The sequence below is a fragment of the Phaethon lepturus genome, unplaced genomic scaffold, assembly GCF_000687285.1.
Source record: "Phaethon lepturus isolate BGI_N335 unplaced genomic scaffold, ASM68728v1 scaffold8700, whole genome shotgun sequence".
Taxonomy (NCBI): domain Eukaryota; kingdom Metazoa; phylum Chordata; class Aves; order Phaethontiformes; family Phaethontidae; genus Phaethon; species Phaethon lepturus.
In genome coordinates, this window is record NW_010509776.1 from 15,397 (window position 1) to 30,612 (window position 15,216).

General features: G+C 37.9%; 1 protein-coding gene across 1 annotated transcript in view; it reads right to left on the reverse strand.

Moving 5' to 3' along the window:
• Positions 1-14,357, reverse strand: part of LOC104619018 (cadherin-10) — a gene marked incomplete at both ends in the record, with an annotated part of 28,099 nt that extends 13,742 nt beyond the window's left edge. Inside the window, 3 exons of the mRNA XM_010284800.1 lie at positions 54-221; positions 824-943; positions 14,063-14,357. Coding sequence (XP_010283102.1) covers positions 54-221; positions 824-943; positions 14,063-14,357 — 583 coding nt within the window. The remainder of the gene's footprint in view (positions 1-53; positions 222-823; positions 944-14,062) is intronic.
• Positions 14,358-15,216: the final 859 nt, after the last annotated feature.

Genomic DNA, 15,216 nt, shown 5'->3' on the forward strand with positions numbered 1-15,216 from the left:
ACTCTTTAGTTTGAAGCTCTTACAATGCAAGGCAACTATTAAATGCCGCTTACTCTGGGGGAATCGAGGTGGATTGTCATTGACATCAGTTAAAGTGATGTTCACGGTGGTGGTCCCTGATAATCCACCCATCTGGCCTCCCATGTCCTTTGCCTGGATAACTACTTGGTACTGCTCCCTGTTCTCTCTGTTCATGTTTGGCAAAGCAGTCCTGATGATGCCTTAAATAAATAAAGAAAAAACAAAAATTGTTAATGATCTCTTTATTTTTGATGTGCAGCAATCTGTTGCATCTTTTTTTTATTAGTTTGTGAAATATATTTCTAAAATATTAATTTCATGTTTTAAAATACTTATTTCTGTTCATAAGCTTTATAAATAGTCTTCAGTACAGAACCTTTGTTCTACATCACATCTCCCTTTCCAGTTTACATTTCATGCTAAAAATGATTCAAGATATTTATGCATATGGTTTTTGAGTAGAAAGAACACCTTTTATTAGTCCCAGTAGAACCATTAAGAAAAAAAGAACAACATTTTCTAGGACACAAACATCTATTCTTGTCTTTATCAGAAATGTTGTTACTTAGATCCTTAAGCTATCAATAGTACCACTGTGAAGTTACTTATGCTTCATAGTGTCAGCTGTAATAACTCCAAGTTTTTATATTTATTATAAGAATTATAAATTATGAGGGGAAAAAGCAATAAATATTATTTAAATTAGTTTTTAAAATTTAATGTTTAGGTGATATAAGATTTTTAAAATGAAAGAAAAAGTCTACAGTTTATGGTATATGGAAATAATGACAATTTTCCTGACCTGTTTCTGGTTCCACAGAGAAATATGGTTGTCCCTGAAGTATGCTGTAAATTACTCTGGCACTGTTTCCATATGAAGGGTCATCAGCATCGGTAGCAGTAACTTGCACCACAGAAGTACCTGAAACATCCAAAGTCCATTTAGTTTCACATGGTACTACATAGAGGTCCAAGAATAACAATTTCCATTTGAGAAAACTCCAAAGAAAATTTCAGCTAATGTCGATTGGACTTTTCAAATATATTTATTATCCTATAGTCAATTTCTAGGTACATTCTTCCCTATTTCAGGATCTCATTCTACATAAATTGAATCTAAACTTCCCTAATAGCACATGCGTGATTAAGATCTAAATAACAAAGGTAAACAACAGCTACTGTTGAGCTGAATTCTTATCCTTACCCAGCTACAATAATTTTATACTTATGTACTCACTTTCTCTTTTCAGAAGACTTGTTTTTATTACAATAAATATCTGCTTTCCATTACCTAGAGCAGATTTATTTTTTTTTGTCCAATGATGCCAACATGATATGAAACTGCACATGCAGGAACATGACAGAAAAAGATGATTAAATAGGTCACTGGAACTTGGGAAAAACTAGTCATCAGTTCTCGTTACCTTCTAAGTGTTAATACAGATAGATGCTACCAGAAGAAATATTGCCATATGGACTTTGAAATCTGGTGGTTATTTAGACTCCAGAAAATTTTCTAATCTTAAAAGACCATCTCTAAATGTGGAATATACCAGTCCTTCAAAACATGAGATGCTTACCATTGCCTCTGCCATTTCTTGCTGAATCAAAATAGCTTCTACATTCTGTTAATCTCTTCCACCAGAGATGGAAGTGTCAGTAAGGCTCTCCCCTATTGTACCTCCATAAAGTTCATATGTGATTTTAAGTATATAGGAAAGAAGTGAAAAAAACAAGGAAAAGAAAATAAATCATCATATGCATGTGACTGGTTAGCCACAGGCTATTCTGAGGATCAGAACACTTTCAGACCTCTTTCTCCTTTTATCCCAATTCTTTCCCTCCACCAAATACTGCCAAATATTGTGAAATAAAGCACCTGTAAATCCAAGCCACTTGGCACAACTGTTTATTCCATCTCATTGTTTGACTACACTACATATTTATTCTAACATACATAGAAAGGCAAATAGAAGCAAATGCTAAGCTTCCTCCGTTTGTTTGGGATTTCACAAGATGATGACAAATCTGCTTTTGACAAGGCACTTGTTCAATCATGTAAACAATTGTGTCAATATCAATGGAATGAGCACGTGCCTAACTGTTGAGTCAGAGATGAGTTCTCACAAATGTTCAGTTTTCAACTGCTTTAGAACAGAAACACTTGTTTCAGTGAGTCCCTAAAAGTACTTGCATCTCATAAAGAAGGCGTAATAGGCAAATTCCTGGTTGTATTATTACTGATATCAAAATGGAATGAATCAGTGATTTAACAGAACAAAGTCTCAAACACAAAATAAAACTGAAAAAGATAAAAAAGAATACTTTCCCCAGTACTAATGATTGCTTTAGTGATCATCTAAACTAGGGCTGAAACTCAAAATCCGAACATCTTTAAAATATAAGAATATATAGGGGTGGTAGAGTTGTCCTAAACCCTTCATCTGTTTCTGATTCACAAATGTCTTACATCTCCAGCCACACTGAACTCCATTTGTAGATATATGTCTATATAACTATTCTGTTAAAAGATACAGAGGCTTTTTTGTTGAATATATCCAAGATCTGAGGAGTGTTGCCTTGATTCTGAAATGCACTTTTTGGACTATCCTAGTATGTAGCAAACTGCAGTGCTAGAAAGTATACTTGTTCCTAAAGAATACGTGCTCTGAAATAGCAAAGACGTGTTGTGTATAAGAAAGATAAGAACAAATAGTGTTCAGTAACTTCAATGCTGTGAGTAAAAAAAAAAAAGGGGCAATAGAAAAAAATCAAACCACTAAGTACACCAATCAACATGGCATTATCCAAGTAAAGTTTACAAATCCTCCATTTTATATCTGTAAAAACAGAGAACAGTCATCGTCAAGGCGTCTATCACAACAGCAGAATGTATTAATCAGAAAAGTCTACATTGCAAAGGCGTGAAAGGTGATATTTTGTCTCTATTACATGTAACTGAGTTATTTCTTGTTACTAATTTTCACATTTCCTTCATATGTTCAAACTGTCAGTATTTACTAAGAGGTGAATTGTATGAGATTTTTATTTCATTTTAATTTAAAAAACATGCAGAACTGACTGGAAGGGTAATTTGGTAGAAAACTGAAAAACATATTTAATAGCTTTAGAATAAATTAAGAAAAATTCCATTTGCAATATAATAATGTGTCTAATTGTTACCACCGCCTCAGTTATGAGTGTCATAATGCACATATAATTATTAATTAGTGCTATTTTAATACACATACACGTGAAACAGAACAAATCATGTCATCTGTCCTCTCTCACTGCAATGAGCATGGCTGCATGTATACCCAATAAAATCTATCAGACATTTCGGAAAACTGTACATTTGTTCCCGCTCCCTTTAATGTCCATGGGAAGAGACTTGGGCTCCTTAATGTCATCACTATCACAGAGTACAATTTACTCAGTGAGTTGTGCTCAGGCTACTGTACACCCCATTACCCGAAAGCAGTAAGGATGAACTATGCTTTTGAACGCTGCCTCAGCTCTTTGGCTTTTGCTGGCCAGCCACTGGTCAGGCATCTGGCAGGAAAAGTGCAGCACCACTCTTCTGCCGGCCATTCAGGGTGCAGAAGTCACCACTTTAATCTTGGCTCTTGCTCCTAAGAGGGAGGGAGACATGTTCCCTAGACTTCTGCCCAGGGCTCCTCTGAAAACCATGCAAAGAAGCGAACAGGAGGAGTGTATCAGTATATCAGTTATGTTGTGCACATCAGTTGTCAAACCATCAGCTTGTTTTGTTTTGCTTCGGTTCACTGAACTCACTGAAGACCACTGATGCTCAATAGTACAAACCTATTGTTTGCTCTTGTCTGAAACCGGGACCAGAAATCTGAAGGCACTGAAGACAATCAGGCGTGCTGGGGTTTAAAAACTACAGTGTGGGTGTGACTTGGTCAGCACTACCTGGTCTGGGCCTCGCTCTGTCTTTTACATAGGCACAGATTGCTTCCGATGAAGTTGGTAAAGTCTTTGGCCTTCAGGATCTAAAGCCCAATCTGAACTCTACAGGAGTGCATAAAGGGGACAGTGATAATATGCTGGAGAATATGGCACCAGTTATGTTGTTAATAAGACCTATGAATTCCGTAATTTTCTCCTTGTGTACTTGCAAATTTTATTATACAATAAACTAGAATTATATGGTGGAGAACTAGGCCCAGAAATAAACAGTCATTTTTCAGATTATTGTAGTTCTCAGAAGGCACATTTTAACGTAATTTTAATTATAATGTTTGAATCTCCCTAGGGTCTGGTACTATAGTAGTAATTAATGTATTTGGCCCTTTTTAATGTGTTCCTTTCAAACATCTTCAAACACCATACAAGGATTAATGACTTTGACCTCACAATGCATTTATGATGCATTAGATTAGTATTAGATAGATGCATTAGATATTAGTATTAGGTAAGAATCACTGAAGATAATTAACTAGGAAAAAGAACCCACAGAATATCCATTGTAGAGTTGAATTTGAAACTTTTATTTCCTTTTCCTTACTCCCAATAGAGTTATGTGATATTTAACTAGAGCAAGCACCCTCCATAGTAAATTATCCATACAAATAACGAGTTGAATTAATAGAAATTTTCTGCTCTTTTTAGTGGACAAGAGAGGAAATAATGACACAAGTTCTCCCCTGAAATAAACTATTGAATGCAGCAGGATAACAGAGCAGAAGTGGAAAAGGCTGCATATTCTGAGAAGTCCATGTCAGAAAGGTCTTGGACAACAATAACCTGGAAACTGGCCCCTTTTAAAGAAAAAAATTTTAGTCTTGGGGTTTTTTTAATTTTGTGTTTTTTGGGGTTTTTTCCCTCTTTTGTCCCCTCTCCTTATGGCAGTATTTGTGTGCAGAGTGAAATTGGAGTTTGTAACTATAAAGTTAGAACTATAAAAAAAAGATTTTAAAAAAATCTTTGTTAATAGGAAACAAGAAGGAAGTGTTATAAGATAAATGCTATGGCAGAGAGGACTAAACATTGGGAATTGGTGGAACAGCACTAATGAGAGAGTGTACAAAAAGCCTAGGGAGAAAGCCAAGCAATAGTAGCTCTAAATGCTGTCTGAAGGGAAAAACAAAAAGATAACCACAAGTAGAGATGGCAGGCTGACTGTAGGACAGCCAGCCTGTAGTTCACATGTAAAACCAGAGGGAGGTTACATCTTATGAAGCATACATTGATATCCCTAATTCAGAAGCAGAAAAGACTAGCTAGGGACCACGACAGATAGTGGAAGTAGCACTGAAGATCCAGGATGGAATAACAATAAGGAATGATTAGAGAATATATAGGCTACAACAGATGAACAGAGAAACATCAACAAACAAAAGAAAGGATGTGATGATTAAAAAAAAAAAGTTCTAAATAACAGAAAGTTCTGAAAGCTTGTCTAAAAGATACCAATAGGCAAAATACACAGGAAAAGCTGTAGAGAGGAAAATAGACTCCCCTGCAGGTCTGAAAAGAAACCTTCAAATGTGACAAAAGAGATAGATAGGTGAAGAATATGATGGACAGAACAGAAGATTGTAGTCAAAACCGTAAGAATATTCTGAGTCATGAACCTTGAAAGTAAGGAAAGGAAAAGAAGCAAAAAAAGAGAAAATACCCGGTAATCAGTACAAAGACTTCAGGAGAACAAGATGTCTTCTAGGATATTGACCCAACTGTAAGATCCTGAAGTTGGTCCGTTTATCTCTGCCTTTACTATGATTAATGAGCAGAAGAAGAAAGATGAACAAGACAACAAAGAATTTATGGGCCTTTGTCAAGACACTGTATTTGATAATAGAAATAGCCACGTTCTCAGGTATCCATCTGGCTAAGAAATCAAAACTGCTGTTTCTGGTCTGAAAGAGGTTGTTTTATGGCCACATCATGATTTGATACCTTAAAGATAGGGGCAGAGGGAGTAAACTATCAAGTCTTTATCTTACCTCCTGGCCCTGCTTTGTAGTACCTTAGAGTACAGGGCATTTTAAGATGGAGCAGACTCCACACTCCAAGGGATGCACAGATTTCAATTATTTCAAGCTGATGCTTCTTGCAATTTTTGATACTTGTGCACTTCTTTTGATGCTTTCAGTGAAGAAAGCAGGACATTAAGCAGTAACAGCCTTCATTTGTGAATTAGTAAAGAAATACTGCTGATTGAAAGTTTACCAATTTACTCAGTTATTAAGCAACAGAGATATGGTGGTATACTGATGAAATGAATGATATATACAATCTTGCTGAAAACCTAAAATGTATGAAGAGAAACCCAATAGCTCTGAACTCTAGCTGCTATTTACATTATACAGCATAGCTCTAAAAGCAATGAAGCATATGAGTAAACTTACATAGTATGATATGCTACTGTTGTCTATCTTCTTTCTAGTATTCAGATGAGTGCATATAGAGTTAATATGAACATCTCCTCACTGTGGTTACAGTACAGGTGTGTAAAAACAGACAGATAGTTGCAAAACTGAAGAATATTTGATTATTTTTTTGACATTTCTTAAAACAGATGTAAGTTTAAGCCCATTCATTTGAAACAGTGTTCGTCAGTACTGGGATTGAGAGTGCAGGCACCAGATAGCAGAGGTCTTGAGAACACAGTCCCAGAATAACATACCAGAGGCTCCAAAGGCATAAATACAAGTTGCAAGTTACTGGTCATATTACAGACTGATTTGCATTTAAAGTACAACAAAGAAAAAAAGAACAAATATCTAACATCTGTAAAACATCACTTGTATGGTGAAAATACAGAGAAGATAAGTAGAAGATATAATAGATGATGACAACCTCTACAAGAATTAGAACTAATGAACAAAAAGAATTGTGCCATGTTGTCTCCCCCAGTAAATGGCATGACATCTGATCGATATTACCATCTATATGCAGCAGGCCCTCTTTCACCTTTGGTAGTGAAAGAGCCATGCCTTTTCATTTGCTATTCACCCCATTTAGCTATTACCACTCACCAATCATATTTTACATATACAAAAATTGTTCTCTATATAGTTGTTTTAAATAAATTGTAATATTAAAAACCAGTGTTTGTGTACATATATGGGCCTGTCTAGTGCTCCCACCTTCCCACCTGATAAAGTGATTGATAGTTAACTATCAAACCTGGATGCACAGACAGTAGCAGGAGTGTAAGACATTCTATAAACATATAGATACATTTTTAGTGAATAATCTTATCATAGAATCATAGAATATCTCAAGTTGGAAAGGACCCATAATGATCATCAAGTCCAACTCCCTGCTCCCCATAGGCCTACCTAAAACTAAACCGTATGACTAAGAGAGTTGTCCAGGCATTCCTTGAACTCTGACAGGCTTGGTGCCATGATAACTTCCCTGGGGAGCCTGTTCCAGTGACCGACCACCCTCTCCATGAAGAACCTTTTCCTAATGTCCAATATGAACTTCCCCTTATGTAGCTTCATTCCATTTCCTTGTGTCCTATTGCAGGTCACCAGAGAGAGGAAATCAGCACGTCCCGCTCTGCTGCCCTCCTTGAGGAAGCTGTAGACTGCCATGAGGTCACCCCTCAGCCTTCTCTTCTCCAAGCTGAACAAACCAAGTGACCTCAGCTGCTCTTCATAAGTCTCACACTTGAGACCTTTCGCCATCTTGATTGCCCTCCTCTGGACACACCCCAATAGCTTGAGGTCCTTCTTACATTGAGGCGCACAAAACTGCACACAGTACCTGAGGGAAGGCAACACCATTGCAGACTGTAGAGTGGGACAACCACCTCCCTTCACTGGCTAGCTATGCTGTACTTGATGCTCCCCAGGACACGGTTGGCCTTTTTGGCTTCCAGGGCACGCTGTTGACTCATATTCAACTTGCACCAACCCAAACCCCCAGATGTCTTTCTATGGGGCTTCCCTCCAGCCTTTCATCCCCCAATTTGTACATATAATGAGGATTACCCCACCTCAGGTGGAGAATCTGGCACACGCACTTGTTAAATTTCATGATTGGTCATTGCTCAGCTCTCTAGTCTACCCAGATCTCCCTGTAAGGCCTCTCTACCCTTGAGGGAGACCACAGCTCCTCCTAGTTTAGTATTGCTGGCAAATTTAGTTAATGTACATTCAACTCCTGCATCCAGATCATTTATAGAAACTTTAAAGGGCACTGGCCCTAAAATCAAGCCCTGGGGAATGCCACTGGTGACTGGCCACCAGCCTGATGTAACCCCATTTACTATAACCCTTTGAGCCCAACCCATCAGCACATTGCTCACCCAAGGTATTATGCACTTGTCTAGCTGTGTGCTGGACATTTTGTCCAGAAGGATACTGTGAGAGACAGTGTTAAAATCTTTGCTAAAATCGCAAAACCCCACAACTACCGGCTTCCCTTGGTCAGATAGATAAGTGACCTTGTCATAAAACGAAATTAAGTTGGTTAAGCAGGACATTCCCCTGGTGAACCTGTGCTGCCTATGACCAGTAACTGCATTGTCTCTCAAGTGTTTTTCAGTAACTCCCAGAATAACCTTCTCCATAACTTTACTAGGCACTGAAGTGAGACTGACAGGCCTGTAATAACCAGAGTCTGGTAATCTGGTCCTTCCCCTACTTGAAAACTGGGACAACATTTGCTAGCTTCCAGTTGACTGGGACCTCTCCAGACTCCCAAGACCACTGAAAAATAATGGAGAGAGGTCCTGCAATGACATCGGCCAGCTCTCTCAAACCTGGGGATGAATCCCATTGGGCCCCTTAGATTTGTATGCACCCAGCTGGATGAGCAAGTCTTGAACAAATTCAGAGTTGGCTGGGAGTTTATCATCCCCCCAGTCACGGTCTTGCAACACAGGGCTCTGGGGATCCCAGGGCCCATCATCGGTGGTGAAAACAGAGGTGAAGGCGACATTAAACATCTCTGCTTTTTCTGCATCTCTATGTGTGAGGTGACTGTCCTCATCATGTAATAGACCAATGTTATCTCTGATCCTCCTTTTGCTGTTAACATATTTAGAAAGGCCTTTTTCTTGTCTTTCACAGTGGTGGCCAGCTTGAACTCTAACTGAGCTTTGGCTGCATGAATTTTCTCCTTACAGCATCTCTGTAGTCTTCCCATGTTGCCTGTCCTTGCTTCCAATGTCCATACACTTCCCTTTTCTGCCTAAGTTTTAGAAGATCCCTGCTCATCCAAGCCAGCCTTCTGCCCCACTTGCTTGACTTCTGACACTTTGGAATTGCGTGGTCCTATGTTCTTAAGAGATGGCTCTTAAAAAGTGACCAGCATTCATGGACCCCAATACCTTCAAAAGCAGATTCCCAGGGGACCTTACTGACCAGCTCCCAGCAGCCTGAAGTCTGCTCTCCCCATACCCAGGGTCAAAGCTTTGTGGGCAGTTTTCCTCTTACCACCAACTATCTGAAACTCAACTACTTTGTGGTCACTATGACCAAGACAGCCACCAATCACAACTTCACTCATGCGTCCCTCTCTGTTTACAAACAACAAAACTAGAAAGGCACCTTTCCTAGTTATACCTGCACCAGCAAGTTATCTTCAATGTGCTTCAGAAATTTCCTTGACCTGTTTGTGTCCACTGTATGATATTCCCAGATGACATCTGGGAAGTTAAAATCACCCATAAGGACAAGGGCAGCTGATCTAGAGAGAACTCTTAATTCCTTGTAGAATAATTTATTGGTGTCATCATCCTGGCTGGGTGGTCAATAGTAGACTCACAAAGCAACATCCACTTTATTTGGTTTCCCCTTCATCCTTACCCAGTGGCTCTCAACTGAGTTATTGCCAACTGCACCATAAACACCATACAATCCAACCCCTCCCTTACATACTGTGCCTCCCCACCACCTTGCCTGCCCTGCCTATCCCTCCTGAAGAGCCTACAACCATCCATCATGGCACACCAGTCACAGGACTCATTCCACCAGGTTTTGCTGATGCCAATGATATTATAGCTCTGGGACTGGGCCAAAGCCTCTAGCTCCTCTTGCTTATTCTGCGTGCTGCATTCATTAGTTTAAAGATGCTTCAAATGTGCTCCAATGGACTCAGCACATTGTGGAGCAGGCTGAAGGGCCTTGCTAGCACGCTGTCCCCCAAACACTGGCATGACGCCCCCAGGCTTATCACTAGCAAGCCTGGTTTTATCCCTTTCCCCCTTCAAATCTAGTTTAAAGCTCTTTCAATGAGCCCTGCTAGCTCCTGTGCAAACATCCTTTTCCTCCTTTGAGACAGGTGTACCCTGTTGCCAGCAGGGCTGATGTCTTGTAGATAAACCCATGATCAAAAAACCCAAAATTCTGCCAGTGATACCAGTCACAGAGCCAGGTATTCGGTATATATTGAGTCTTCCTACATGTGTACATATATACATTGGGTCTTCCTGTTTCTTCCCTCGTCATTCCCTGCAACTGGATGGATAGAGGAGAACACTACCTGTGCTCCTGATCCCTTAAAAAGTTGTCCCAAGGCCCTGAAATCTCTCTTGATTGCCCTCAGACTTTTTGTTGCAACTTCATTTCTGCCTACCTGAAAAATCAGTAATGGATAATAATCTGAGGGCTGTACCAGGGTAGGAAGTTTTCCCATCACACCTTTAACCCAGGCCCCAGGGAGGCAGCAGACCTCCCTAAGTGAGTCAGGTTGGCATATTGGACCTTCTATTCCCCTCAGAAAAGAGTCGCCTATAAAAACGACCCGTCTTTTTTTCTTTATGGAAGCGGTTTTGACACAAGACGAAGGCCAGCTTAACCTTGGCAACACCTTCAAACCTAGATGGACCATCGTCCTTGTCATCGTTCCACTTCCATGTCAAGTTCCACTTCCAGATCCTATTATGCCAGGGCACCTGGGAAGATGGGAAAATCATGGAGGAGACGCACCTGCTGTGTCAAGCAGGAACTTGTCACCATTCTGCCCTATTCCTTAAGTCACCGTGTTCCACCAGGTGGAGAGAGGATAGGAAATCCTCCACGTCATGTGTCCTGTCTGCCTGACAGGCCTGTCCCAGGGAAGGTAGGGTGCAGTTCCAATAACCTATCTGTCTCCCTCAGGCTCCCAATATAGTGCAATGCTGTACTATGTTGACTATGCTGGACTAGCTAGTGAAAACATTACAATCCTGAGAGCATAGTACTTTTTACAGCACAATATATCTCCTATCTGCTTGTTCAGGTAACAGCAACAGTAATCTGGCTTTGTAATTTCTCTTTCTGTTGCCTATGCCTGAGACAATAGTTGTATCCTAAACTCTGCTTAATGTTTTCAGTCACTTACAGAAAGGTTGTATGTTTCTATATGCTCACAGACGTGAGTACCACAGAAGGAGACACATTCAATGCAACAGTTCAATTACATCCAAGATTGCAATTTCTCTCTGCATTCCTTACATCAACAAGCCTGAAACTTTCTTAGCTCATGGCCCTCAGTACTGGACAAGTAATGGGCTACTCGCAATACTATAACTCAAAAAAGAGAAAATCTGGAGAGAAAAAAATAGAACAATGCAGGAATTTATTCCTATTTTCCTTTTGATGGGGAGGTGCTGCTGTCATAGAAAAAATACTTTTTTTTTTTCATAAACTTATCATGTAAGTTTCTGTACTAAAAATGCTTGAATTGTACGACATCTGAAAAAAAAGATTTAAAAACAATTTGTAATTAATTACGTGCTATTATATTTAATTATTATATACGTATATGAATACTTTTTAACATACTGAACTTAAAATTTATGATTAATTCTATTTGCCTCAAAAGTTTTATGCAGCTTGTTCTTTTAGAATATTTCTCCCCTTCTCCATTCAACTTTTAATCTTGAGATTACAGAGTAGATTTAAGTTGGAAAATTAAATTAGTGTTATGAAGAAATGAATGAACTTTGAGAAATACCTTATAAAATCACGTCATCCACTCATGGACCACAGATGAACAGCTGTCTCTAGGGATCAGCCATAAAGCTAAAAGCAAATTCTACCTATCAGGTAGTCAGTAGTCTAGCAGCTGAATGACAACATTTATAAAATCCAGGAACATGATAGATTTTAACCTAGTTACAATTCTCAAAATTATGGTCAGTGTATTGACAGAATAAAGTCAATAAAATTTTCAGCACAACTATTTCTGCAAGATACAGGGTTAATACTGTAAATACATCCAAGTTTTTTTGCTTTTTTACCCATCAGTGTATTTTTTTTAATATATTTTTGTCAGTTTATCTCTTTTTTTATTCTGTTGCAGTGCAGCAAAATTTGCGTTTTCAAAATTTGTACATCTATGTGGATGTACAGATACACTGGAACTTTTTATCCTGCATATTTTAGAATCATTGAAATAATGTCTTGGATGTTTGAGAACACTTAAGAAAAAGATAATCGTTATGTAATTGAGACTGACAAAATTAGGAACCAATAGATTATAACTAAATGTTATATAATAGCATAGTATTTAATGAAAACACTGAATCATTTTCATAAAATCTTTCCAAGAATATTTTAAGCAATGCCTCCTGGAATTTAAAGAAAGAACATGAGATGTAAAGTGGAAGCTCTAAGACATCTTTTTTCAACCCTACTGTAATCTTGCCCTATGTCTCTCTAGAAAATGCAGTAATGCTCTTTCAAGACGGTCTACCTAAAGCTTACAGCTTATACAGTTACTGAAATGCGTGATTCCAGAGAACTGATCAGTAAATTAATAAATCAGTATTACATTTTGTTCTATTTTGGAACAGTAAAGAAGGAAGACTTTTCAGTTCTCCTCTTTACATGGACTCGTTTGATGGGATTCCAGTACCACCCTATGCAATCACCTAACAGATTTCTTCCTCTTGCTTCTGCTTGCTGAATGTTGGGACTTCAAAACTGATTCAATCACAAACTAAAAGCAGATTGAAATACCTTATTAAGAATAGAAAATTATTAATCTTATGCTTACACACATTGCTGCACAGCTTTGTTGAGGCCATTTTCTTTCAATAATCATATTCTCTTGCTGTTTTAACATTTTCCAAAGCCCAGGAAAGTAAGTATTAAACTTTAATAACTGTATGTATAAAACATCTCAAAACACTGTTTGATCTAGTTTAGGCAGTGGTAGTAAGTAAAATAGCAACAATAGCCAGAAGAGGTATTGAAGTTATTGTGTGTTTTCTGAATATTTAGAAATTAGTATTATATATACAGTTATACAATGGATAAGTGAATATTAATTTTTAAAAAGAGACACTATATATTTTTAAGCTTTTCAAAATTCTTCCGAAAGAAAGAATGGTATACACTAATTAATAATAGCTCATATTCCAAAATGCTATTGTTTATGAATCTGACCAGCTGGCATGATCCAGGCCATAACTTTGTAGTTGAGATAGGAACTGAAAATACATTGCAAACACAAGAAAGGTTTCCTTTCAACAAAAAGTAGTTCTGAACTAAAACAGCTGTTTAAGATTCTTGAAGCTGCCATTCACGAGTGAGTTAAGGGAGGAACTGGAAGCACAAAAGAATTTGTCCATACACTAAAAAACTGAAAGAAAAGGGCATAAAGAGGGTGTCTACCTTCAGGTAGTGCATCAAGAGCACATGAGTAAACATGTAACTCTCCTCAGCCACAGAAAGAGTGAAAGTGGAGACAGCTCTCCATTCAGTGCTTATCACCACTGGGGACCTCCAGTGAAAATTAAAGGAAAAATTAATTGAGTTTTCAATGGACGAATTTAGTGATCTTATTCTAACAGTTCTTAAGGAGGAGGGTGATTCCCCATTAACTACTTTCTATTTATATGTATGTTCCAAAACACTGTAAATTTTAGTATTCTAAGTAGAAATAGATCTCAAATCACAAACATCTGTTTCTGGATGCAATTCCAATATTTGAACAAACCCACCAAAATGAAAAATACTTAACCTATAAGGTAGAATTCTGAACATGACTGACTTTTCAGGGGATGGGGAAATTATTTGTCAAGTAACATAGAGCAGGCATTTGTGCCTCAGTAAAAAGAACTTACCCACTACTGACATTTCAGGAACACTAGCAGTGTAAATTTCTTCTGGAAAAGTTGGTTCATTGTCATTGATGTCATGGATTTTGATGACAAACTCAGACTCAGGTTCCACTGGTCTCAGAGTTCTTCTATTAATAGCTTGGGCACGCAGGGTGTAAAAGGCTTTCTCTTCCCTGTCAATTCTCCGAGTAGCATGAATGTCACCTGTTTTCTCATCGATTATAAAAAGAGTACCAGCCCCATCTCCTGACAAAATGTATTTGAGGGATCCATCTCCCTTGTCCTGGTCCGAATGAAGCTGTAAAGGGATAAAAATAAGAGCATTTTATTTAGAAGTAATGAAAAGGTATTGGTTTTTTTTGTTTTTTTGTTTTTTTTTTGTAATATATTAAATCATTCTGAGTACAACAAACTTGTTTAATACCAATAAAATAAAGTAATTTTCAGTTGCCATTGACTGGTAGTTATGGTGTCATACTGAGGCATTTGTTTCCTAACTTAACTCCTAGAATCTTGACTGTTGTGGCAGATTTTAGTTTTGCAGCAACACCTGTTCTCTGCTAAGAAACCTCTGTACCACAATTCTTAAAGAAGATTTTATGTTAATACTGACCTTTTCCTTCCTTGAAGAGATCCTATTAAAAATTCACAGCCTGCTGTGCTGGTTGTAAATTCACTAAGCAGATAAAGAACATGGCAGAATACATGACAGTTAAGGAAAATAGAACAACTGGTTCCATGTCATACTATTTTTTTTTATTCCATTTCATATTATTTATATTTCTCCTAAATAGGAGAACATTTCATTTTAAGTCATTATAATTTTCACTTCATCAACTAATGTAAATAGCTTAAAGGAAAGAAACAGATTTATTAAGCATTCAGTATTGATTTAATACCCATTATGTAAGTAATATAAAGCTTAGCTTCATCTATTAATGACCTGTAGTACTGACTGACTTTAGTATATCCATAACAACAACAAAAAAATCCATTATCTTGCCTTGTTCAGTACAGTAATGTTGTTGGATCATTTCATCTTTTGGATGTGTGTACCACAATTTCTCTCATGACCTTGCTGGGAAGTTCCTTCCAATCTTGCTGATTTCATAATTAACCAAAAGAATCTGGCATTCAGATTTATTTTCACCATGAAA